The sequence below is a fragment of the Athene noctua genome, chromosome 16 (genome assembly GCF_965140245.1).
Source record: "Athene noctua chromosome 16, bAthNoc1.hap1.1, whole genome shotgun sequence".
Lineage (NCBI taxonomy): Eukaryota > Metazoa > Chordata > Aves > Strigiformes > Strigidae > Athene > Athene noctua.
In genome coordinates, this window is record NC_134052.1 from 16,331,086 (window position 1) to 16,354,211 (window position 23,126).

Sequence of the window (23,126 nt, forward strand, 5' to 3'; positions counted from 1 at the left end):
AAGAGCAGCTGGGGACTGGCCACGGCTCTAATGCTGGTCCTTGGTCACATCACAGCTCTCTTGCTGGCCCTGCAAGTGGAGATGAGCAGTGGCTGCTGCCGGAGCCAGCTGAGCTTCTCAAGGCCCTTGTGCCCACCCTGACTCTTCTTTTATTGGTTTCACTTTGCGGTTGGGAAACAAAACTGAGTGGAAGGGGCAGGCTCACGAGGAGCATCCCTCTGGAGGCAGGTCTGGCCCGTCTAGAGCCGCCTGGCTGGTGTGTGAATTACAACACGTGGGGTGAATGCTCACCTAGTGTTGATGGGGTGAAGGCCCTGCCAGCTCCATCCCAGGAACATCGGCCTCCCCTCTCTGGGGACAGACCCCAAAGGGCTGTCTGGGGGCTGAAGCATCCCAACCGCCAGCTGTGACAAACTGTCTTCCACCTCACCCACAGCGGGATCCTGCCTGGGACAGGACAAATTGCAAAAATATCAAATGATTTAGAGCCACCGAGGTGCCTTGGCTTTCTGTGCTGTCCAGGGGTACAAACCTGAGGAAAAAAAGGGTCCAGTGTGTTTAAATCTTGAGTATGCTGTAGCCCAAAACCTGTAGTTATGCACAGAACAGTGTGCATGTGCACTTTTATTTACAGCAACTGCCTATACGGATTGTTCTTGGCACAGAGACATCTGTTAATGGAGTCGTTCCCCCGCCCCGACACGTCCTGTTACCGCAGGTGCCGGCCGGGCCCTCGGCCCCCCCTGCGTGCTCACAAGGGTCATTTTGCATGAAAAGATCATCCCTTGGGCTGAGCAAACACTCACCCAGCAAACCAGTGGTGGAATGGGTGACAAAAGGGGCTGGGTGTCCCGCCCCGGGGCCCGGCTGGAAGGCAGGTACGGCCGCGGCGCTGCGGAGGCACGAGCCGGGGCAGGAGCAAGAGCCTGGAACGTGTCAGGAGACAGCGCGGGGGGCGGGAGGCGAGCGGCCGCATGATGGATTAGAGCAACTTAATTTTTTTTCCGATTAAAAAAATGATAAAAAAAGGGAATTAATTAGCCTCGACAGCTGGTGGGGCTGGGGTTACTGAGGGTGGCTGGGAGAAGAGTTAAAAATAGCAGGAAGGCCCAAGTGGAAAGTTTCTGTAACATCACAAGTCAGGCATTTGGTGCTTACCCGCCCTGACAAGGCGGGAGCCCGTGCCAGAGCCCTCTCCGCCATCCCTCAGCCCTTTCCCACTGACCTCCCTGCAACTTTTCACACGACTTCACCAGCCCTTCGTTTTTTCTCTTTAACCCTTCGGTTCCAGACCCTGATTTCGCTTCTGGAAAGAGCCAAATGGCCCACGAGCTGCGCTCAGCCTGGGAGCGCGAGGGTGCGGGGCAGCGCGGCTCCTGCTGCCCTCCTTGCGTCCCTGCCTGCTGCTGGCAGCGCTGGAGCCCGGAGGAGCTGTAACCCCCTTGCCTATCCATTCCCATCTTCATTTCAGTTTCCTCTCGTTAAAAATCCTCTTGCTCCAAGGGGCCCCGGGTGGATTTCAGCAGCAGCTTCTGGGGGCACTCTGGACACACGCTCTGGGCTGAGACGGAGACGGATGAGAACAGCTCTGAGCGAGCCCAGCTGACTGCGCTTGGCCCCTCTCTGCGAGAAAGCAGATGTACCTTGGCTGCTCTGACAGGCTTTCTCCGCTTCTGTTTGTCTTTCGGGATTAACAGCCAGGGGCAGCTAATTTCCATCCCTCCGAGCCCCAGGGGTGACGCCTGGCCCTGCCTCCGGGAAGGCCAGCGAGCACCCACCCCGCCTGGCAGAGGGCTCAGACAGGGCTGTGGAGCTTGGAACTGGTTTCTTTTGTAGGCAGAGGGGTTAGTGGCCGGGGTAGACCATGAAGGGAGAGCCAAAAAGTAAAATAGTGCTGGGGTGAGCTGGAGGTCGGGCTGGGCCCTGGCTCACGCTCAACAGGGGCTGCGCACAACCCCCGTCTGGTTTTAATGGGTTTTCCCCCTGCCCTCCCCATCTGCTTGCTTTGCGCTGGTCAAAAACCAGTCCCAGACCCTGGGGACACAGAGAAGGTGGCACGGCCAGCCTGAGGCAGTGCTCGGCCGTGCAGGGGGTGGGACATGCCGAACACAGATTGTCACCCCCACCTCCCGCCCTGGCTAAGCAGGAGCTTCTCCTCCTCCTCCTCACAGCGGAGCTCGCGGCAGATTTATTCCCACCCTTTGCTTTGCCCCTCCTGACTCTCTCTCTTTCCCAGGTGCTCGCCGGATGCCAGAGAGACCCTCAGCCTCCCCGCCGAGGGGACGCCGCTCGCACCCGGCGCTTCATCCCAGCCCCTCCGAGCCGCCCAGGGGACTCACGCCGTGGTTGTACGGAGCCGTAAAGGTCTCACGGTAACACCGGAGGGGTTGAAGCCCACAGGGACCTCCCTGTCACTGTCAGGGGTGGCCCTGGTGCCGCGAGGCCCCACCAGTGCATCCCAGTATGGGCCAGACTCATGTTCCAGCGCAGCAGCGGGCGGTTTGGTGCGGTGCCAGCGGTGCCGCAGCGCCCGCGCTGGTCTGGGTCAACTGATGGCTTCAAATAAAACCAGCTCGTTGTCCCGTCGGTGCCACACGAGCCTCTGGCCACGTTTTCCATCGCCGGCTCTTGGCGACGCTGCTGCGGCCTTGGTTGAGCAGGAGCTGAGGTCCTGGGAAAGCACAGCCCCACCGGCACCCGGCAGGATGGGGCTCAGCTCGCTCCTTCCGTGACGGAGCTGTTGCCTTCTCCGCGCCAACGCGAGACGGAGCCGGGCTGGGGCCGCGGGGACCGGGGGGACCCTGCCCCGCGCAGGACGGGAGCGTGGTGGAGCCCCCACTCGCGGCAGCGCATCCCGCAGCGGCGGGGCTGGGGCGTCTCGCTGTGTGTGTCCCCCCCCCCCCCCCGCACCCCGCGACTGCTCCCCGGGACTGAGGGGACGTGCCCCGGCACCGGGAGCCCCGCGGGGACCTCGGGGACCGGGCAGGGGGACCGGGACCGGGGCCGGTGCGGGCGGGGGTGTGTCCGGTGGGGGAGGGACCCGGGCGCGGCGAGGGGCTCCACCTCCCGGGGTTTAAAGCCGGGGCCGGGCGGTGGCGAGTCTGTCCCGGGAAAAGTTGTGCCTGAGCTACCGCCGGCTCGGACGGGCACCGGGAACGACACCGGCACCGGGAGAAGCGCGGCCGGGGGCTGCCGGGGCCCCTCGGGGCGGCCTCTCCCAGCCCCGGTGCCGCAGATGACCCTGAACACGCAGCGCGGGAGCAAGAGCCCGCTGCGGAGGAGGGCCAGCACCCCTCTCCCGCGGCCGGGGGTAACGGGTGCCACGTCGCGGGGTGAGCCCTGTCACCCCCAGCTCGGTCAATCCGCATCCGAGCCGGGCGGCAGGGCCGCGGCCCCCCGGGACAGCTGGTCCTCCGAGTCCTCGGGCTCCTCCGGCTCCGGGGACCCCCTGTACCGCGTGGTGCTGCTGGGTGACCCCGGCGTGGGCAAGACCAGCTTGGTCAACCTCTTCGCCGGCCTCCAGGAACGGGACCTGCTGGAGCAGCACGGAGGTGGGTGCTGGTTGGGGTCACCCCACCGCGGGGCCCGGAGGAGGTGGCGGGGGGGGGCAGCGCGTGTCCAGGCTGCGGAAAACCCGTGTGCGAGGCGCTGAGGAACCCGGTGCCGAGGCTCAGCTGCCGGGGCAGTGCCGCGCCAACCGGGATCGGTCTCTCGGGGTCTTGCAGAAGCCGCCTACAAGCGCACGCTCTCCGTGGATGGCGAGGAGACCACGCTGCTGGTGATGGACACCTGGGAGCCCGAGCAGCCGGTACGGCGGGGCCGCCGGGACGTGCCTGGGGGGGACATTGGATGGGCATAGCCACTGCTTTGGGGCCTCTGAGCTCTGTGGAGCTCCCCGGGGCTTTCCTGCCTGTGTCCGGGGCCAAGACAGGGGCTGGGGTCACGTCTCTGACCGGCTCTTTGCCCACCTTCCCTCACTGGGGGAGGCTGCCCGCCGTGTTCTTGCCCGTGGGGGCTCTCGTGGCCAGGCACTGCAAAGCGCTGGAGCACGAGGAGGGGTGGGAGGAGTGGGGTGCCAGCCCTCTTTGAAATGCGTGGGAATGGTTTGGGAACGGGGCTGAAGGAGCCAACTGGGCAAATCCGCAGGAAAACGGTGTTGCCAGACAGGACACTCGCTTTAGCAGGCAGAGTGGTGGCCCCGAGGGCCTGGTGTGGGGCGTTCTGGGCAGAAATGCCAGTGCTGCTGTCACTGTCTCCCTGGAAAACCCCCTTTGCCCCCCTCCACGCTGGGCCTGGTGTTCCTGCGGGTGCCACCAGGCAGCCACCGGTCCCCAAGAGCCGGGGACAGAGCCGGTGAAGGCGGGTGCAGCACCCACACAGGCTGGGGCCGCATTCTGTGTGTCCAGCGGCACCGTCCCAAGGTGCCCCAGCACCGTAACACCCCAACAACGGCCCTTTATTTCCGCTGTCGCTTCATCCCACCGGTGCCTGGTTCACGCAGGGCGCTGCAAGCACGAGGCCGGCGTTGCGCGACCAAGGGCAGCTCTGGGAGGTGCAGCTTGAGCCCCCACCGAGCCAAGCTGAGCCTGCAACCTCAATTTGTTGCGGGTAGAGGAGAAAACTCTCAAACACCCCCCAAAATTAGGAGCTTTTAATCTGCTTTTTATTAAGGGGCCATGTGTCTGCTCGCCATGATGCAGGGGCTGGCGGGGTGCACTGGCAGGTCCCATCGGTACCGGGGTGCTCTGCCACCCCCCGGCAGCGGTTGGAGGTGCCAGCAGCCCCTGCGGAGCAGTGACATCTCGTTCCCTGTGCGGTGACAGGGTGAGGAGAGCCGGCGCCGCAGCCAGTGCCTGCAGGTGGGGAACGCCTACGTCATCGTCTACTCCATCACCGACCGCGGGAGCTTTGAGAGCGCCTCGGAGCTGCGCATCCAGCTGCGCCGCGCGCGGCAGGCCGAGGACATCCCCATCATCCTGGTGGGGAACAAAACCGACCTGGTGCGGTGCCGCGAGGTCTCCGTCGAAGGTGAGAGGTGGTGGAGGGGGGGATCTGACTGGTGGGATCTTGCACCCGGGTTCCCGCCCAGCTGTTTCCCCCTTGTCCCTGGACCCGCCTGCGGCAGCGCCCGGGGTGCCAGCGGGGCCGTGTCCCCTCCCTGCCTTTCCTTTGCAGAGGGCCGTGCCTGCGCCGTGGTGTTCGACTGCAAATTCATCGAGACGTCGGCGGCTCTGCAGCACAACGTGGCCGAGCTCTTCGAGGGGGTGGTGCGGCAGCTCCGCCTGCGCTGCGGGGCCAAGGAGTCCCGCGCGCGCCCCGCGCCCGGGCAGAAGCGCAAGGAGAGCCTCACCAAGAGAGCCCGGCGCTTCCTCGACAGGCTGGTGGCCAGGAACAGCAGCAAAGTGGCTCTCAAAGTCCGCTCCAAGTCCTGCCACGACCTGTCCGTGCTCTGAGAGCCGCCGCCTTCCCGTCCCTCCGCACACGTGGCTGGGACTCTCCTCTCCGCCAGCAGCGCGGCCGGTGGCGCCGCCGGGAGCCCAGACAGGGCCCGGGCGATGCTGAGGACGTGGAGCTGTTCTAACCGGTGCTGAGGGATGCCCCGGGGTGCTCTGGATCCGGCCGCTTCCCCTCCAGGATGGGGGACAACGTGGCACCCCGGGGCTGCAGAAAGTGGGCACCTGTGCCTGGGGTGGTGGGGTGCTGGGTTACCGGGTGCTCCTGGGGAGCCGGAGGTGAGGGGCTGCCCGCGGGGCTGGAGGCTGCCGGCAGCGTGGCGGGTCCCACCGCGGTGCCCGTCCTCCGCAGGGCAGCAGGGACCGGCGAGGGCACCGTAGTGGTGTCCACCTCGAGGACATCCTGGAGCCTGGCCGGAGGTGCCGAGCGATGCTGTTGGTCCGCCCCAGGGCTTTGTGCCGCATCTCCCTGGCACCAGCGTTTCCCAGACTGAGGTTTTTCTGCTGCCTCTGTACCGATGCGATGGGAAAACCCTCCAGCTGCAGAATAAACTACATCAGGGAGGTGCTGGTCTCTGCTGAGTCCCTGCCGTGGGGAGCCACGTCCCGGAGCTGCGTGGACGGATCCAAGCCCGGTTCCTTGCCTGTGGCCAGGGCACAGGACCTGCCTCCTGCTCCAGCCAGGCCTCGGTGGGCTCCATCTTCACCAGCCAAAACATTTCAGGGCAGGGAGAGCCTCCACCTGGGGCTTTATTTGGCCTCGCTGGAAGTCCCAATTCCTCGCCCCCCTGCGATGACAGAAGCTCCCAGCCCCCCTGCGCCCCCTGGCCAGCTCTGGGAAGGGCTGAGGGGCAGGTTTCAAACCCCGGGTGCTCGGCAGCTCCTGGTGCCCCGGGGAAGGAGCAGGGAGGCAGGAACCGAGCAGCGTGGCACAGCCAAAAGGGACGTGCTTGGCTGCAGCGAGCAGCGAGTGACCCCGGGCGCCCGGGGAGGCGATGCTGGAGCCGCGTGGGCTCTGCCGGTTGTTTTTAGGCTGCGCAGCCGGCGAGCAGCCGGGACGCCACGGGGTAACCGGCTCAGCAGCCCCGGGCCCGGCGCCAGGGAGGATCAGCGGTGGACTCTCCCCCGGGTCAGGTCAGGAGTTTCCGCTCGCTCTGTGGCTCGAACAGGGGAGCCACTGGCTGTGGCCAGCACGGTGCAGCCAGAGAGGGGGTCACTTGCGCAAAAAGGGGACACTGGGATTGGGGCAACACCCCGTCCCCGTGCGAAAAGTGTCTCTTTGCAGGTGCCAACCCCGGCGAGGTTTTGGTTGCTGACCAATGCTCCCCGGTTCCTGGTGCTGCCGGACGCGATGCCACGGTTCCCACCGCATCAGGCATGCCCGGGCTGGGGGGCTGCGTGCCAGGGCCGGGGGCTCCTCGCTGCTGCCGGTCCCTCCCGCAGCTGCAGCCGCCGTTTCCCTGCAGCGGGAGGCGGCGGAGGGGGGCCACGGGATGGAAAGTTGGCAGCCGGCAGAGAGGGGAGTGGAAAGAATGAGCTCAAACCCAGAAAAATGCGGTCGCGCTGGAGGGTGGGAGGAGAGGCCAAGGGGGGCCACGGCGAGGCGCTGGGAAAGGAAGGGAGGAAGGAAGGGGGAGGTGCTGGCGGGGGGCCGGGGGCGGCCTGCGGCCCCCAGCTGGGCCCACACCTGGGGCAGGTAGTGCTGGTGCTGTCTCTGTGCCCTCCTCCATCCCAGTACCCTCCGTCCCTGGGTGGCCGTGGGCCCCAGTGCCATCTCCCGCAGTCCCACCTGCTCGCCGGTGCCATTTTCCCCTCTGCCACCCCCAACCCAGTGCCATCAGCCCCGGTGCCACCGGTCCCAGCTCTGCTCACCCTCTCCCTGGAACAAGGGACCCTGCAGGCTCCCGGCTGGCATGTGGCCATGCTGGGCCAACGGGCTGCCCCGGCCCTCCCCGCACACCCGCCCTGCTCAAACGGGCTGTGGAGACGTAACTATTTTTTTCTCCTCGATTCCCTCAGGTCCCCCCACCATCTGCCCCCGGCCCTGAGGGGACGGCGCTGAGCAGCGGGGACGAGTCAGGGAGGGGAAGTGTCACCCCTCAGCGGGGTTTAGGGGGTGGGTGGGCACCCCAAGGGGTCCGTAAGGTGAGGGGGCTGATGAGGGGGTCAGTAGCTGTGCCGTGCCGTGCCAGGCAGCAGGGTGGGAAGCAGCGGGGTGGGTACGCTGCCTGCGGGGCTGCCTGCGGGGCTGCCTGCTGCCGCCCGCGGTGCCCGTCCTTCTTTGTGGGAGAATCAGCGGCGGGGAGAGGACAGTGTCCGGGCAGGGGGCCAACCCCGCAGAGGGGCTCCCGGGAGGCCTTTCCATCTGCCCTCCGCCTGAAACATGAAACTATGAATCACCCCCAGTCCTGAAATAGATTCCTTTTTTTGTTCTGTTTTCAAAAAAAAAAAAAAACCAAACAAGAAAACATTTTAAAAAAAAATAATAAAAGCTTGCTTTTTAATCCCTGCTGTGCTCCCTTCCCCTGCCTGTGGCCCAGATCTAAACCCGGGGCAGCATCAGTTTAACTTTACCCAATCTTTATCTTCGCTGGTGTCTTTGCTTCTCTGCAGACTCGCCCCGGCCAGAGCGATGGGGACCTGGCACCGGCACCGGGGAGCTGGGGAGGAGGAGGAGGAGGCTCGGTGGCACAGCCGGGTTGCCAGCGGCTTGGGAGGGGAGGGAATATTTGTGAGGAAAACACACATTTCAGCCAATTTTCCAGCAGGGCTCTGGCCCCAGTTCAGCACCAGGGGGAATTTGCTGCCATTTATGAGGCTTTTTTACAGAGGGGCTGTTCGCTGAGTGTGGCCATGGGTGGGCTGGGAGCGGTCACGGGGGAGGCCCCGCGGCACAGGGGGGGTCCTCGGGAACCAGCAAAGGGCAGGAAAACCCAGGGCAGGATGGGGGAGAAGCCTGGGAGCCCCCGACCCGACAGTGGCTGAAGCCGCCACTTTCCTGCTCGTGGCCCTGATGGCCGAGGGCTGCGGGGAGCTGGGCCCCCCCCAACCCGCAGGGAGCCCCCCGGCACCCCCACTGTGGCAGGGAGGGCCTCCGAAACCCGGCAGCCCCCCCCCCCCCCCAGGCCTCTCGGAGACAGGATAAACCGGGAAAAACCCGGGCTGAGGCGGCGCAGCGGCTCCGTCCCGCTCCCCCCGGCTCCCCCAGGCACGGGAGGGGAGCGGGGGGGGCACGGCCGGCCCGCACCGGGGCCTTCTGCCCGCACCGGGAGCCCGGCCCCGAGCCGAGGGGGTGGCGGGGCTGTGAGGGGGGGCGGGCCCGGGCGGGCTCTGGGGGCTGCGGGACGCCCAGGGCCGAGATCGGCCCCCCCGCCCCAGCCAGGGTCAGGATCGGGCCCCGCCGCGCTCCGGGCCGCTGCCGGTTTCCTAGCAACGCGCTCCGGGGGTGATTGGTTACCGAGGGGCGAGGGGGCGTGGTTTAACGCCGCCGTGCGTCGACGCGTGACGCACTTCCGGCCGGTAAGGGGACGTGTCCCTGGCGCGCGCGGGCAGGAAGCGGACCGCGGTGGGAGCAGCCGCCATGGAGGAGGCCGCGGCGCACAACGGCAGCGCCGGCGCCGGGTCCCCCGCGGCCGCCCGCCCCCCCGCCACCCCCGAGGGCATGGCGCTGGCTTACGGCAGCCTCGTCCTCATGGCGCTGCTGCCCATCTTCTTCGGGGCGCTGCGCTCCGTCAGCTGCGCCAAGAGCAAGGTACCCCCCGCCGCTCCGCCGCCCCCCCGCCTCCGCCGCCGGGACGGCCGCCCCCTCCGCACCCCCGGGGGCGTCAGGGCTCCCCCGGCCTCCCAGGAGACCCCTCCGCGGCCTCTAGGCCTCACCCCGCCCCGGGGTGCCTCATCCCACAGCCGGCCCTGGGAAGGGGAAGAGACCCCGCGCGCCCCGGTGGAGGCAGCGGCCCCCGGGGGGGCTTTCTGCAGCCCCGTCCTCGCTGTCCCGATCAGTTCAAGTGCTGCGAAACTCGGGGCCGCCCCTCGTACCCCTACAGGAGATGCTGTGTTGAGGGGGGAGCTCGTCTGTGCCATTGCTCCCCCGCCCCGCGGCACTGCGGCTCGTCCCCGGGCTCCTGCCTGCACACCCTGTGCTGGCCCCGCAGCCCGTCGTGCAGCTCCGCATCTCCTGCGCGGCCTCGGGTAGCAGCTGGCACTTAAATCCCAGCGCTCGGGATCCCGAAGCTCAGCAGAAGGGGCTGTTTTCCACGCTCTGATTTATTACTGGGTTTTAAAGCCCCTTCCCCACCCTTCTGCCTTGCTTCAGCTGGTTCTGGTGGGGTTCCTGGCAGCCCAAGGCAGCCGACGCTCTGGGAGAGAGGGGGGTGGATTCTCTTCCCTCACGCCGCAGGGAGCTGGTGGCTCTTTGGGCACTTACTTCTGCGCTGCTGTGCCCGGGATAAGCTGCTGTCCCTTCACAGGGTTGCTTTGTATGAGGGGCTGCTGCCAGCGTGCGGTCTGTCTGTCTGCAGGTGTTTGTCTGTGCGAGGTTGGAGCTCGGGGGAGCAGGCAGCCCTCTGCCTCTCCTCTGAAAGCTGAAGGTCTCTCGGGGGAAATGGCTTGAAGGGGGGCTGGGTCAGCTGGTGCAAAGATGTCTCAGAAGGTGAAAGGGGTTTATAAATCTGCAACTTTTGAGCACGAGTGTCCCAAGAGCGAGGTGAGGGATAAAAACGTCATTCAGAGGGTGATCGCCATATGGTGTGTGCAGATGGGGACGGCTGGGGGTGAGCGGCGAGGGAGCCCAGCTCCCCTCTGCGCACGGGGAGGAAGGAAAAGCACCGGCGCAGGGGGGATTTTCCCTTCTCCAAGAGGAAAAAAGCAATAAATTGTGGCAGGCCTTGGAGGGATGAGTGTGAGGTTTGCTTTTTCCGTCTCAGGCTCTGCCTGTGATGCAGCGCCAACTCTGGGAATGACCGGGGGGGGGGGGGGCCCTGCTCGTTCTGTCTGTTTGCCTCCTGCTCAAGTAGGAAACCAGAGCAGGGACTGATCCACTCCTGTCCTCTCCTTCCCTCCCCAGAACTCCTCGGAGATGCCGGAGACCATCACCAGCCGAGATGCTGCTCGATTTCCCATTGTTGCCAGTTGCACCCTTCTGGGGCTCTACCTCTTCTTTAAAGTAAGTGAGCGGCGCTGGCGGGTGAGGAGCTGGTGTCTGCCCTCCTCCTGCCCGCTCAGGAGCCCCCAAAGTGGGGCTGACTCCATTTTTGGCTTACCCTAGTTGGGGGCCCTTAGTGTTGGGACCGTGTAAGGCTGCACGGCTCGAGCTCTTCTGCGTCACCACGCCAGGGGACATCAGTTCTCGCCTGAATTGTCACAGCTTGGGGGAAATCGGAGCCTGTTTGTGCACAAGTCGGTTCTGGAGAGCTGCCGAGGGGCGAGTTCACCCCTGAGCTCTGCCTGCGGCCGTGGGCTGATCTCGGGGCGCTCAGACTGGAAGCGGAGGGTGCTGGGACTGCTGAGACACAAACGCTGCCGTCGCTGCGTTGCGCTGCGCTTCCGCAGGCACCTCGGCTGCGGGCCTGGGCGATCCATAGCTCGTGGGTGAGCCCCTGTGTGTTCAGGTGACGTTTTCTAGGTGTGCAGAGCCAAGAAGCAGAGTTAAGTGACCATTGCTAAATAGGAGATTCCAGCAGCAGGTGCTTTCGGCTGCGTAGAGAAGGTTCTTGGCTTAAAGCACCTTTGGCGGCGTGCGGCAGAGCTCAGAGGGGCCTGAGGAGCCCTGGGGCTGCCCACACAGGGTGGTTCTCTCTGTACAGCAGCTTCCAGCCCCGCTGTCCTGGGCTGCTCACGGGGCAGAAAGCTGCAAAATTCAAGATATTGCAGCTTAGAGGTCCTGACCCCGGCGTGGGTGCGTGTGTTGCAGCCGCGGGGTCAGCTCTGCAGCAGCGGGCAGGAACGGGCCTCTCTAGCAAAGTGCCCGCTGTAGCCTGGGCGCTCACCGGGGCTGCAGCTCCTCTTGGAGGTCCCCAGCAGTAAAGCCGAGCGTCTGCGGAGCCTCTCGGGGTTGGGGGGTATGGAGCAGCCACCAGACCCTGCTGCCAGGCCCCTCCAGTTGCTGAAAGGATTCCCTGCAGCCCACCCCTTCCCTGGTGCCCAGGTCTCGGGGTGCTCCTCCACCTCCTCAGGTGCCTTTTCTACCTCTTGCTCCTGGCTGGGATGGAGACGCCAGGAAAAGAAGTACAGAACGTGCAGTGTGGCCCTGCTGAAGTCGCTGTGTGATCAGCAGCTCTTCCTTTTCATATCTGCAGCCTGCCCTGAGCTCTCATATTCCAGCATCCCCCTTCCAGGAGAGCATGGAGTCCCCGGGGTCCCCCCACGCTGGGCTGTGGGGGGTGATTCGGCAGTAAGGCAGTGTGTGTGTTAGAGGGCAGGATTTCTGGTAACACCCCATTTTATCAGGGCAGGACGCGCTGGGGCAGCGAGGTGAGGGGTGCTGCTGCTCCCCTCTGCTGGGGCAGCCCCCGGGAGCAGCGCGGTGCCTCGCTCCCTGCTCCGGCTCGCTCTGCGGGGGAAGCTCTGTCCTCCTTTCTGCAGCACAGGAGTTATTTTTTGACCCGAGCAGCTCATAAATGCACGACAACTCGCAGGCCCATTGTGCTGCTTCTGCGAGCACGCGGCTATTTCCAACAGATTTCCCATCAGTGGTGCGAGAATTTGGGTTATTCCAGATATTTTTCTCCTCTCCCTGGAGCACTGACACCGCAGCTGCTGACAGACACGTGAAGTGCTGTGGATGGGGAGGACGCTGCGGTAACTAACCCCTCTCCGGATTTGTCTTGCAGATATTCTCTCAAGAGTACATCAATCTTCTGCTTTCCATGTATTTCTTCGTGCTGGGGATCCTCGCCCTGTCCCACACCATCAGGTGCAGCGCAGGGAAGGGTGCGGCTGGGGCAGGGGTGTCCGAGGCTGCCCGCTCTGCGAGGCAGCGGGGCGTTGGGTTTACTGGGGGGGAAGTTGTTTCCAGAGCACCGTTGCCTTGCAGCAGAGCCAAGTCCAGCTCTTAGCGTGGCGTGAAAGGCCCAGAGCAGACTGTGAACCCTTTGTTGTGTCTCGGAGGTGGGGTCCCAGCGATCTGGTAGCCCGTACGGCATCGCTGGGAGAGCTCGCGGAGCTGTGGGTGGCCACACCATCGTGGGACTGGGTCACCTCGCCCTGAGTTGCTGCTGCAGGCTGGCACAGTCCTCGCTGCCCTGCGGAGGGGAGAGCTCCTCAGCACCCGTGTTCCCCTTACTGGGGCGGCTGAAACAGGCAGCTGGAGCTCACGATAACGTCCCCGGCCTCTTGTGCTAACGCTTGGTGCGAGGTGTTGAAAGCTCGGGCTGTTTCAGGAACTGAAAAAGTAAAACTGGTTTCCTGTTTCCTCAGCTCTGGGATGTTGGGGACCAGATGCTTTCCCTAGACTGATGCTGGGCAGGGGCTTTGTCCCTACTGCCATTTCTGCAGAGGAGCTGTCTAGTGGTGGTCCAGCCAGTTCTGGGGGCCCAGGGCACATGCTGGGGTCTGGGGTGTGTCCCCCTTTCTTGGGGGCGATGCTCTGTGCCCGTTGCCTTAGAGCATTTTGGGGGACTGTCACACACGGGCAGATCAGACCCCCGGGGAGGCCGAGGTCCCGTGTCTGGGGCTCGGGGACTGAAGTTGGGGCTCCTGCCAGTCCCTCAGGTGGCAAAAGCTGGCGTTTCCCCGTCTGAGGAGGGGCTGTGGGCTGCGACGCCGTCCCGCAGAGGTGCTGGGCGGGATGTCCTGCGGGGCGTCTGTCAAACTGCCTTTCACACCTCTCATTTCAGCCCCATGATGAACAGATTCTTCCCTGCAAATTTCCCCAACAAACAGTACCAGCTCCTCTTCACCCAGGGCTCCGGGGAGAGCAAGGAAGGTATGTTGGCTCGCCGGCCTCCCCGGGGGCCTGAGTGCTTTCTGCCTTTACCGTTCTGTTTTCTGCTCACTTGGTATTTCAACTTTCAGCCCGTTGAAACCACCTTCTCCAAGACTTGCCTCTTGCTCCCCGCTGCCCCACGTGTCCCTGCAGAGCTGGGGCTGCCGTGTGCCTCTTGCACCGGCTGGTTCTCTGCCTCTGGCTGGCAGCGAAACTGCAGAAACAGATCCCAGAGTATCCCAGGAGTGGAGCTGGGGGTGCTGTTGAGTGCGCTGCCTTTCTGGAAGCTCCTTGTGTGACACAGCACTGATCTTTGGTGCTGCCTTAACTGATCTGATTCGAATCTTGGTGCTGGTAGGAGATGCTTTGATAAGTATCCTGCCCAGTAGCATTACCGGTAAGGGAATAGTTCTAGTGATACCACCAGGAGTTAACTGGTGCAGGAAGAGGGAGATGATTTACCTCTCCCTGCCTTAGACAGAGCCTGAATCCAATTTCCTTATTGACAGAAGGATCGCAGATGCTGTCCATGTGGCAGAGTCTGGCTGGAGGAGAAGGTCTGGGCTTGCCAGGGCCAGCTGCTCGCTCGCATGCAGTTTGCACGTGTTTACCGTGGGCCCGGCCATTTCTGTGGGTACAGTCCCCTCGTTTGGGACGTCAGCTGTGGTCTGCCTTGCTCCCCAGCTGCAGAATCCCTCATCTCTGCCCTGCGCAGGAAGGGGAGCCGCCCGGGCTGCCCAAGAGTTCACTTCTCGGTTTTATTGCAGAAATAGTGAATTACGAGTTTGACACCAAGGACCTGGTATGCCTGGCCCTGAGCAGCGTTGTGGGGGTCTGGTACCTGCTGAGAAAGGTGAGCGAGCTGCAGCCCCGCTGTGGGGGGGCAGGGGCCGTGCTGGATCAGACCCAGGCCCCACACAAGGCCTCTGTGGGCTGAGGCCGTGGCTCGGCACGTGCAGCGGGACCCAAATCTCCTTTTCCTGTTGTTCCCAGCACTGGATCGCTAACAATCTCTTCGGGCTGGCGTTCTCCCTCAACGGGGTGGAGCTGCTGCACTTGAACAACGTCAGCACTGGCTGCATCTTGCTTGGGGGCCTCTTCATCTACGACGTCTTCTGGGTAAACGGGAGCGTTCCCCGGGGCGGCCGCGGGTTGCAGCCGCTGGCGGCCGGCGTGTGCGTGGCGTTACCGTCTCTTCAGAGGCAGCACTCTGGCTGGACACGCGTTTGCAGTCAGGATTTCCACTTGCTCAGCCCAGAGGGGTGTGGTGGGGGTGAGGACAGAATCAAACAGGGGGAGAACGTGCCTCAGCAAATGCATTTTCCTTTAATCTCTGGCTTTGAGAGCCCAGGGCGGGCAGGGATCTCACCAGGGCTGCTGTGGGCACCGGGCGGGTGGTGTATCCAGTTCCTGTGTTCCCCACTGAGCTCTTCCCTGTGCGTGACGGAGCTGCTGGGTGGGCCGGAGGACGAGGCTGCTCTGGGTTACGCCAATCCTGCCGAGCTGTGCCTCGGCTCTGTCATCTGCCCGCTTCGTGAGCGTCCTTCTGCTCCCTGGCGTGGAGCAGCAGGCACTGGACCGCCTCCGGTCTCTCCCGCAGGCAGCGCAGCGCCCGGACAGCTTCATGTTGGAGTTTTCCTTGTCTCCCTGCGGTGGGCCTGGGTGCATGCTTCTCCCTGTAGCATCCGTATTCCCCAGTCCTTCCTGCCGCCTCCGCCTTCTGAATTTCTGTTTTCCCAAATGTCTGAGAGCCTTGTATACCTTGAGGTCTGTCCAGCAGCTCTGCAGCTGCCTGAGTAATCCTTCCCTACTTAAGCCTGACTACTGTGTGTTATTCTGTACTTGGCCGGCACTGGCCCTGTTTCATAGGCTCGTTAACAGACTCAGCTCTGTGGTTCGTTAGCCTGTGTGCCACTTCCTCCGCTGCTCTCAGCTGGAGAGGATTCAGCCTTCTGGCTTAGCACACCCTGCGCCTCACGTCCTGCTCGGGGTGTGAGTGTCTTCCCAGGGCTTTGGAGACAGGCGTGAGCGTAACCCTCGCTCTCTCCGCTTGCGGGCTGTCTCCTGCCTCGGCTTCTCCGTGTATTGCCGGAGCCTCACGGAAGGGCTGTTGTGGAGACCATCTTACTGTGCCCCTCTGCTTGGATTTTAGCGTGGATTTAATCGCAGTGACATCCAAGGAGAAGTTCAAGGAGGAAGGAGAATGCTCGATGGATCGATGATGTTGTCCCCTGCGTAGTCGTGGGGTGAATTTACGTCTGATGCTTTTCCCTGGTCCCAGGGTGGAGTCCTGTCACTCCCTGGCAATGCTCAGGACTTGCTGCACCTTATGGGAGTTAATTATTTAATCTGATGCCCAGTGCTTGCTTTAAGGTTTCTCTTTAATCCCTGTCTTGAGGATCTTTCTCACCTGGTGCTGAGCAGCACCTGGTTTATGTGCCGGCTGCTGGTATGGCCAAGACGGGAGGCCTGGAGCTAAACAGAAATAAGGGTGGTTGACCTGTGTGTTTGCAGTCCGTCCCCAAAACCATGCCAGTGTTTAAAGCTGATAGTACAGTACAAATAAATGACCTCGGAGCAAAATGCAGCTGATCTGACAATCGCTCTGGTCCCCGTTGGAAGCTCACGGGCAGCAGCCTGGCGCTGGCTGGGACTCTGCTGGGAGATAACGTGCCCTCAGATAAGGTCCTGCGTGAGGTCAGGCCTTTTCCCCAAGTTGGCTAATTAGAGCTGAGCTGGGGTAGGTGCTGGGGAGGGCCGGGCGGTGGGCAGCACCGTGGCTCTGCGATGTGACCCGTCTGCCAGCGCTGCTCTGAAAGCAGGACGGCCGTGACGCGCTCGCTGCCTCGAGTGCTGGCTTGTGCGTTCTGCCCTGGGCTCGCTGCCGGACTGTCTGCCTGCAGCTCGGGGGCTCTTTGGTTATTTTCTGCCTGTGATGCTGCTCCGGGCCCTGTGGCGATGCTGTAGCTGAGCACATGCCTGTCCCTGCACAGCCCTGGTCACCCCGGACTCCTCTGTTTGCCTCTAGGTCTTTGGCACCAATGTGATGGTGACAGTTGCCAAATCGTTTGAGGCCCCAATAAAACGTGAGTAGATTTTCCCTGCGGGCTTTTCATTCTGCTGGGGCTGCTGCCCCCTGCACTCTCCTGTCTTCTGGAGATGGCTCAGAAGGTGGGGGGTGTGTGTGGGGGGGAGCTCCTGCTTGTGACCCCCGAGCCTGCAGCGTGGTGCCACCGACCTGCGGGGAGCTGAGCCGGGCCTCTGGGGAAGGATGGTCTGCAGGGTGCTGAGCTGGCTGGGTCAGCCTCTGCCCCCAGCATGGGCAATTTCACCTGCTCATAAAAACAAAACAAAACCCACAAACCAAAAAAAAACCCAAACCCACAGACTCCCCCCCCCCAGAACAGCAGGAGGGATGAATTCGTGCTGTTGTGGAACACGCAGTAGTTTGGGTCCTGGGAGCTGGGGTTGAAACCTGTGCGTGGGGCTGGCTGTGAACCCCTCGGTTATCTGGAGTTGTCCCAGGACGGAGAACAAGGGGAGCTGCCGGGGAGGAGGGGGCCGAGGGCAGGGACAGGGGTCTTGCCCTGCCCCAGTCCCTTTTTGCCAGGCACAGTGGTGCTGGGCTCTGCCCCGCACAGCCACTCTCCCCTCACTCTGCCTCTCTCTGCTGCTCGTAGTGGTTTTCCCTCAGGACCTGCTGGAGAAGGGGCTGGAAGCCGACAACTTTGCCATGCTGGGTCTGGGAGACATTGTCATTCCAGGTGAGGACAGAAGAGGGGGCGATGTGACCAGGATCACCCCTCCGAAGGGGCTGCGGGGAGCTGAGCGGGTGCCTCGCTCTGCCTTTGGCCGTGCTGGAGCCCTGTGGCCCCCCCCCCCCCCGGGTCTGGGGGCTGCGGGGACTCGGGAGGGGGGTGTCTGCCGCCAGGTCCGGGTGCTGTCCCGGTGCCTTGTGCCGCGAGAGGGCACTGTCAGCCCAGGCACGGCACCCCGAGAGCGGCTGCGGGTCCTGCCCTGCCTCCCTCAGCCGCGCCTGCAGCCCCGTCCCCTCACTGTCCCCTTCTCCCCGCAGGGATCTTCATTGCCTTGCTGCTGCGGTTTGACATCAGGTGAGTGGGCGGCAGGGAAGGGTCTCTGGCAGGTCGGATCTTGCAGCATATTTGAACTGCTTTTGTAGAGGGGGAAAAACAAAAGGGGGGGGGGGGGGGAGAGGAAAGCCAGGAGCGCAGTCGCGTGCTCCCCTCCGGGGCTTGGCGTGGGGACCCGGGAGAGCGGCTGGGACGGGGTGGGGTGCAAGGGGAAGCTCCTGGAAGAGTAAATGTGAGCAGGGCTGGCTTTGCGGGCCCGTCCTGAGCGCCGGGGTGAGTTGCTGGAGCTCCCGGGCGTCGCTGTGTGCGTGGCGAGGCAGGCGGCACGGCCCCGCGGAGCCTCCCCGGCTCCGGAGGAGAGGGCAGCGTGGGAAAGAGCCGGGGGTGCTGGCACCTGGGAGGTGCTCGCGTGGAGGCCAATGGGTGCCCGGCAGTGCTGGCTGCCTCTGGGTCACCGCTGACGTTGAGGGAAGCAGCTCCCACGCAGCGAAGCTGCACCCACCGCCGGGGTGTAGCTTTTGGCAGTTGCCCCACACCACAAGTCTCCGGCTGGGAACGGGCGGCTTCGTGCGACGGCCGTGGGGTGGCCCCGCTCCTGCTGCTGTTGCACAGACCCTCCGGTCTGTGCCAGCTCTTCCAGGTGTTTCCACCCACATCCTGCTTGCACCTGCTGGGAATCCCAGTTCCTGCTGCCTGCGATAAAGCAGCACGTGCTGAGAGTGGGGTGCCAGGGACCGGCTGTGCCTACCCTGAGAAGGTGGGACCCCCTCCCCGGGTCCCAGCACCGATTCCTCCCCCCCAGTAGCCATCTAGCAGCAGGATTGTGCTCGTCCTTCCCCTCCCCAGCCCCTCACCTCAGTGTCACCCTGTCCAGCACCGCACTGCTCCCACAGGACAGGGGCCTGCACCGGTGGCCACCTCGAGAGTCCCGGTAGAGATGGTGGGAGGTGGCTGTAAACACTCAATTTTGGCTACTGGCATCCCAGACCTGAGGTCACTGGGCTCTGCTCCCTTTCCCTACAGCTTGAAGAAGAACACGCACACGTACTTCTACACCAGCTTTGTGGCCTATATCTTCGGGCTGGGCCTGACCATATTCATCATGCACATCTTCAAGCACGCCCAGGTGAGCTCTGCCCTGCTGCTCCCGTGGATGCACGTCCCTGGCTGGCCACGCCAGCTTGGCCACGGGGCTCCTGCGTCGTGCCAGGAAATAGGAGATGAGTCCCTTCCCTTGGCTTTGCTTTTCCAGTGCCTGCCTGTACCTTTCGCTGCCCAAAGCTTGTGTGCCTGGCTGGAGCAGAGTCCTGGCTGGTTCAGGCAGCTGCATTTCCAACGGCAGCACCTCAGCCAGGCTGCCCTGTGGCTTTGTGGCTCTTTGTGACCAAGCTGCCCCTGAAGACCCCACCCTCTGTGTCACAGAGGGGCCCTGCGAGCCCATATGCCGCAGGTGCTGTCCCTCCGTGGGGGCTCTCGTGGCCCTCTGGGGCCTCATGATGCGGGTTTTGTTCTACTGCAGCTGTAACTCCGCTTCCAAAGCCGCTTTCTAAAGCGTTAACCCTCTGTGCGTGCTGTGACAGACACCCCGGGCGCAGAGGGGACAGGGCGCTCCTCCCGAGGGCTGTTTTGTGGTTTAACAGTTGTTCTCCTTCCCGGCAGCCTGCTCTTCTGTACCTGGTCCCCGCATGCATTGGATTCCCGCTTCTCGTGGCCTTGGCAAAGGGAGAAGTAACTGAAATGTTCAGGTGAGCGTCAGCTGGGGACGGAGCTGTTTCGCCCGCGGCGCTGGAGTGCATGAAGCGTGCAGATGTTCCCACGCCTGGGCACAGCTGGAGGGACGGGTTCATCTGGGCATGCTCTGGGTGTGCGTGCGCGCGTCTGCGGGTGGAGGCAGCGGGTCTGTGTTCGTACACGCCGGCCCTGGCTCCAGCCACCTCCTCGGAGCCGGGTGGGAGCTTTGGTGCCGTACCAACAGGCAGGCAGCATCTGGTATTGCTTTACGCCCCGGTGACAAACTCTTCCCGTGCGCTGGCGGGCAGGGGAGGGTGGGACCGCGCACCTGGTGCCGAGATACTTGGTCATTGTGTCCCAGGGCCCGTGGGTGGGGGAGAACTGAGCCGGATCTGGCTGCGAGAGCAGCTGGGGCTGGTTCGAGCACATCCCAGCCTCCCCGCTCGCCTGAGGTGTCCTGGTTTGCAGCAGTCTCCCTGCCCCGGGGACTGTAGGTGCAGAGAAAGGGGGTCTGTGCTGAGCTCTGGCCCCTCTCTCAGCCTGCCACACTCCAGACATTTGCCTGTTCGCTGTCAGCGGGGGTCTCCTGCCTGCTTGGAGCCGTGTGGAGCACGGCCTGGCCCACCCAGGACCTGTTTCCCCACTTGGCTTGGCTGGTTGTGCTCAAGGCTCGGTGCTGGCCCGGTGCGGGTGCTTGTTTGAGGATGGCAGGGAATTCCAGAATCCTCTGGGTTGGAAAAGCCCTTGCAGCTCCTCCAGCCCAACCATGACCCTCCCCCTGACCCTTCCCAACTCCCCCAGATCCCTCAGCGCTGGCTCAGCCCGACTCTTCAACCCCTCCAGGGATCCCGGGGACTCCCCCCTGCCCTGGGCAGCCCATTCCAACGCCCAACAGCCCCTTCTGCACAGAAATCCTTCCTCAGAGCCAGCCTGACCCTGCCCTGGGCAGCTTGAGGCCATTCCCTCGGGGCCTGGCGCTGGGGCCTTGGCTCCAGAGACTCATCCCCCCTCTCTGCCCCCTCCTGGCAGGGAGTTGCAGAGGGCCAGGAGGTCTCCCCTCAGCCTCCTCTTCCCCAGACTGAACCCCCCCAGTTCCCCCAGCCGCTCCCCAGCAGACCTGTGCTCCAGACCCTGCCCCAGCTCCGTTGCCCTTCTCTGGCCACGCTCGAGTCATTCAATGGCCTTTTTGGGGTGAGGGGCCCAGAACTGAACCCACTCACCGAGGGGCGGCCTCCCCAGTGCCGAGCCCAGGGCTCAGATCCCTTCCCTGTCCCTGCTGGCCACGCCAGTGCTGACACAAGCCAGGATGCCGTTGCCCTCCTTGGCCCCCTGGGCACACTGCTGGTTCCTGTTTGGCTAGCAGTCAACGCCCGCAGGTCCCTCTCTGACTGGAACACCCATCCCAAAGCTGGGCTGTGCCCCCTGCGACCTCCCCGCTCTGGAGGTGCCCCTGCCCAAGCCCCCAGCCCGCTCCGAGGGAAACCAGCACCTGAATGAGGAGCTGGCTGCCCTCGCCTGCTCCCCCTCCCCTGGGAGGCGCAGGTATGCGTGTTCCCAGGGGCTGTCAGCTGGGCCGGCTCCCCAGCCCTGCCGCACCTGCCCGCGCTTTGATGTTTGCTTCTGAGGATCGCTGCTGCAGGCGCTGAGTGTCCCGGGATCGTCCTTCCTGTGCACCTGGGATCCTGCAGCCGCTCTCCCGCTGCCTGACTCACCACCCCGCAGCCGCACCGCCGCCTCCCCGGCCTGGAAACTGGGGAAGGGGCGAGCGGCGAGGCCGGTGGGCCTGGCAGAAAGGCAGCCGGGCTGGGGGAGGGCTACTGCCTCCCCGCCCCCCCCCCCCGAACATCAGCACAGTCTGCTTGGGCAGCAAAGCGCTGCCTGTTGTGTGCTGCCTGCTGCCAGGGCAAGGGCAGGAGGCTGGAGGGTTGAAACCTTGTGAAACCTTGCAACCCTGGGGTTCAGCCCCCCTGAAGTCGCTCCAGTTGCAGGCAGGGGAAGCAGGATGCGACAAGACTCGTGCCTGGAGGGCAGCAACTCCCACATGCGCTGCCGCCAGCCCCGGCCTGGCACTTCCCCTGCGGTCTCTGCCAGCAGGCAGCTGCCTGCACAGTGCCTGGTGGCGCCGCTGGCTGCCCTGGGAGAGGGCAGTGAGGGTCCGAGGCAGGGCGAGTCCAGGCAGCGCTGCCGGGAGGGATCTGTGCTGCAGGACCAGGGAAGGGGGTGCTGATGGAGCAGAGGTGGGCGACATCGGGATCAGTTTTGCGGCGCTCAGCCTTGCCGAGCCTCCCCAGGCGGGCAGTGACCATCGCTCAGCCTCTGCCAACCCGCCTGCGCTGTCCTCAAGCGGCAGGAAAGGCTCTGCCTGCAGCGCTCTGCTGCCTGCACAGCCCCTGGGCCGCTCGGCCGCTGCCTTCCCAGTGCCCAGGCTTGCTCCCCCGTGGCTCTACCCCTACCAGTGGGAGCTGCCCTCTCCCCGGGTCTCAGCCCTCGCTCTGCCGGGGGGCAGGCAGGATCCTGCCAGCACACCCGGGTGCCAGCGGCCGGAGGGGACAGCAGGCTGCCCATGCAGGGTGGTGGGTTTGCAGCAGTCTCACTCCAAAACTCTTCTGCTTTTTCTCTCTTCTCTCTCTCCCCGCCTCTCCTTTCTGTCATCTTCCCCCTTTCCCATCCTGCTTCCTCTCTCTTTCCTGCAGCTACGAATCCTCTGCTGAAATCTTGCCACACACACCAAGACTTACCCACTTCCCCACCGTGTCGGGCTCGCCGGCCAGCCTTGCTGATTCCATGCAGCAGAAACTGTCCTGCCCCCGCCGACGCCGGCAGCAAAGCCCCAGTGCCATGTAGCGATGGCAGGCGGTGCCCGTTCTCCGTCTGTCGCTCGGGCCAGGTAGGGGCTGGGCCCAGCTCTCCCCTTCCCCGGGCAGAGGCAGTAGCTGTCGCCTCGCTGCCATGGGCTGGTGTCTCTCCCCGTCTCTGAGGGGATTTGCCATCTCTGCCCTCCTCGTGCTTCCCGCTGGAAGGCAGCGCTCCCCCCTTCCCTTCACCAGGGCCCCGGGGCCGGTGCTGGCGGGGGGGAGTTTGCAGCCAGACAAGCGAATCCCTGGGGGTGGGTGGCTGCTGGTGGTCTCGCTGCAGCCCCCACCCCGTTAACCGGCCCCACTCGGCGTGGGGGGAAGCTTGGCGCTCTGGGAGCGAGGACAGACCCCTGGGCACAGAGCTGGTGTGATGGCTCTGCCGGGGCGAGCTCCAGCCCCTGGCTGGGTGTCCCCCCCACCACTTCCCCGATCCGTGGAGGTGTCCAGGGGGTGTCACACCGCTGTCTCCCTGCCTGGCCTCTCCCCCATTGGGCTTCCCGCGCTGAGGGGGGGGCTGGTGGCTTGAGCCCACCCCCTCCTATGTGAACTCTGTCCCCGTGGACGGTCTGGCCCCACTCACTCCTCCCTCTTGTCCTTCTCGTCCTCAGCTACGAGGAGAGCTCTACCCCCAAGGAGGTGCCGGGGGCCTCCAAAGAAGAGACGACAGAAACCTCCAAGAAGGAGAAGTGACCTTGCCCACGGGCCGTGCCCGGTGCCGCTGGGCTGGGGCCCTTCCAGACCCTCTGCCAGTGACAGACGACGAAACAATTGTGCAAGAGCATCGTGTTGTGTGTGTCGGAGCAGCCACCCAGGTGGGGTATCGATGTACGCCGCATAGCCACCCCCCCGCCGGCCCCCCGGGGCCGCCCCGCCACCCCCCTGCCTGGTTAATCTCCTACGGGGGTTACAAGGCGGGTGGGGGGGCAAACCACAGGCCGGTTTTTAAATTTTGTATTGTGCATTTGCTTTCTCTCATATTAAACCATGTCGAAGGAAGGAGCGTGGGTCTGGCAGCACCGGGGTCGGCGTCCCGGCTCCGCAGCGGCCTTGTTCTCCCTGTGGGGCCCGTGGCCGT

At 64.2% G+C, this 23,126-nt stretch overlaps 2 protein-coding genes across 5 annotated transcripts; both read left to right on the forward strand.

The window, feature by feature from the left end:
* Positions 1-3,114: 3,114 nt before the first annotated feature.
* Positions 3,115-7,528, forward strand: REM1 (RRAD and GEM like GTPase 1). Of its 2 annotated transcripts, none has more exons than XM_074920062.1 (4): positions 3,115-3,551; positions 3,726-3,808; positions 4,824-5,028; positions 5,176-7,528. In XM_074920062.1, exons 1-4 carry the CDS (start codon positions 3,236-3,238, stop codon positions 5,451-5,453), a joined length of 882 nt encoding a protein of 293 aa, XP_074776163.1. In that variant the 5' UTR covers positions 3,115-3,235; the 3' UTR covers positions 5,454-7,528. The 2 variants fall into 2 exon arrangements, with proteins under 2 accessions (XP_074776163.1, XP_074776164.1); XM_074920063.1 differs by having other exon boundaries at positions 4,833-5,028; positions 5,176-5,476.
* Positions 7,529-8,977: 1,449 nt separating this feature from the next.
* On the forward strand, positions 8,978-23,043 carry HM13 (histocompatibility minor 13). 3 transcript variants are annotated; one of them, XM_074920375.1, is made up of 13 exons: positions 8,978-9,204; positions 10,516-10,614; positions 12,281-12,363; positions 13,286-13,374; positions 14,142-14,227; positions 14,368-14,493; positions 16,403-16,460; positions 17,055-17,138; positions 17,450-17,486; positions 18,489-18,591; positions 19,125-19,210; positions 21,890-22,083; positions 22,660-23,043. In XM_074920375.1, the coding sequence occupies exons 1-12, from the start codon at positions 9,034-9,036 to the stop codon at positions 22,038-22,040; spliced, it is 1,173 nt and encodes a 390-aa protein (XP_074776476.1). In that variant the 5' UTR covers positions 8,978-9,033; the 3' UTR covers positions 22,041-22,083; positions 22,660-23,043. The 3 variants fall into 3 exon arrangements, with proteins under 3 accessions (XP_074776476.1, XP_074776475.1, XP_074776477.1); XM_074920374.1 differs by having other exon boundaries at positions 21,890-22,036; XM_074920376.1 differs by lacking the exon at positions 21,890-22,083.
* The last annotated feature ends 83 nt before the right edge of the window (positions 23,044-23,126 follow it).